The following is a 1387-nucleotide window of genomic DNA, read 5'->3' on the forward strand; positions in this document are numbered from 1 at the left end:
TTACCAGCGATCAAGCGCTGCAGCCCCTTTGCTCCCCGAGCACGTCGTGGTTCCGGCCCTGGAACGGCTCTTCCCCGCATTTCCAAACACCTGAAATGTTCGTGAGAATCATAGAATCAACCAGGTTGGAAGAGACTTTAAAGATCATCGAGTCCAACCCTACCACTGTTACTAGACCATCCAGTCTCATCTTGAAAACACAGGAAAATAAACAGCACAGGGGAGCAGGAGAGGCTGCACGGTGTTCCTGTAAGCGATTTTCCTTAGATCCATGTCGTTGTTGAGCTTGGCAAAGTTGTGCTGTACAGACACGTTCACAGTATCGGTGCCAGCCTGGACACTCCTACGCGAGTCACTTGTGTTTTCAAAAACAGATCTGGTAAATCCTTACCATGAGTTTAATTACTCAATGTTCTTCTGCTGATTGCAATACCAATGGGTGGTGGTAGATACAGCACTTAATTGCACACACTCCCGAGATCTGAACACAGTTACATCTCTACTGTTTAAAATAAATAAAAAGGCAGAAGGCAGGACTTCACAAAAAATATTTTTAATATGTTTTACCAGAACTTTTCACTTTTCCAGTTACATAGAAAAAAAAGACAAGTTTGGTACATGGGGGCTGAAACCAACCAGTGTTCTCCCCTGAAACATGAATTAATCTTACGACCCAACTCTATTGTCTTGAGTCCTTTCAAACAAAGAAACTGCTTATTTTTTTCCTCCCAAAGCACAGTATTTCTTCAGCAGCAATGGAAATGGGATCACAGCAGCTTAACTTGACCCTTCTATAAAGCTTTGTATAAACCAGTGATTTTATGATGGCAGCACTGTCCTTGAAGAGCGAGCGGCAGTCAGACATCGGCGCAGACGTGGAATGATTAGGTCATACACATGGCACATACAGAGATAGCTTATTTCAAGGCACCACCACAGCAGAGTGGTCAGTTGTTCTACTATATGCCCAAAGAAAGAAACACTTCTTTCTGAAATTTACAAAACTATTGAAAAAAAAAAAACCAACAAAAAAACAATTTGTACCCAAAACATGTGCTTTTAAAAAAATACCAACTGTGCTAAGCGACTCTTAAATTTGGTATATATATGTGTATACATATACACACACACACCCCCCACAGAGCATGCGTGTCTGTATATATATAGATAGCTAGCTATGTTCCCTTTAAACTTGTAAGGCTTCAGGAGTCAGTTCTCACATTCAGTAGCTTTCTAGCTTAAGACGACCTCCATCTCCTTCGCTCACGAAACGCTTTCTGCCCCTGTAAGAAAGCACAAAGTACCTTTCTTCAGTAATTCACAGGAGCAAAGCTTGGTTTTATCCATGAGAAGCATCTTCTCTTCCTCTTGGTAGTCAAATATACTG

At 41.6% G+C, this 1387-nt stretch overlaps 1 protein-coding gene across 1 annotated transcript in view; it reads right to left on the reverse strand.

Annotated features, from left to right (window-relative positions):
- Positions 1-537: 537 nt before the first annotated feature.
- The window catches only part of PDCD4 (programmed cell death 4 (neoplastic transformation inhibitor)), a 15272-nt gene continuing 14422 nt past the window's right edge, over positions 538-1387 (reverse strand). Inside the window, exon 12 of the mRNA XM_009075451.1 lies at positions 538-1283. Within this exon, the coding sequence (XP_009073699.1) occupies positions 1223-1283 (61 nt within the window). The 3' untranslated portion in view covers positions 538-1222. The remainder of the gene's footprint in view (positions 1284-1387) is intronic.

Source organism: Acanthisitta chloris, unplaced genomic scaffold (assembly GCF_000695815.1).
Source record: "Acanthisitta chloris isolate BGI_N310 unplaced genomic scaffold, ASM69581v1 scaffold29915, whole genome shotgun sequence".
In the NCBI taxonomy this organism is placed as follows: domain Eukaryota; kingdom Metazoa; phylum Chordata; class Aves; order Passeriformes; family Acanthisittidae; genus Acanthisitta; species Acanthisitta chloris.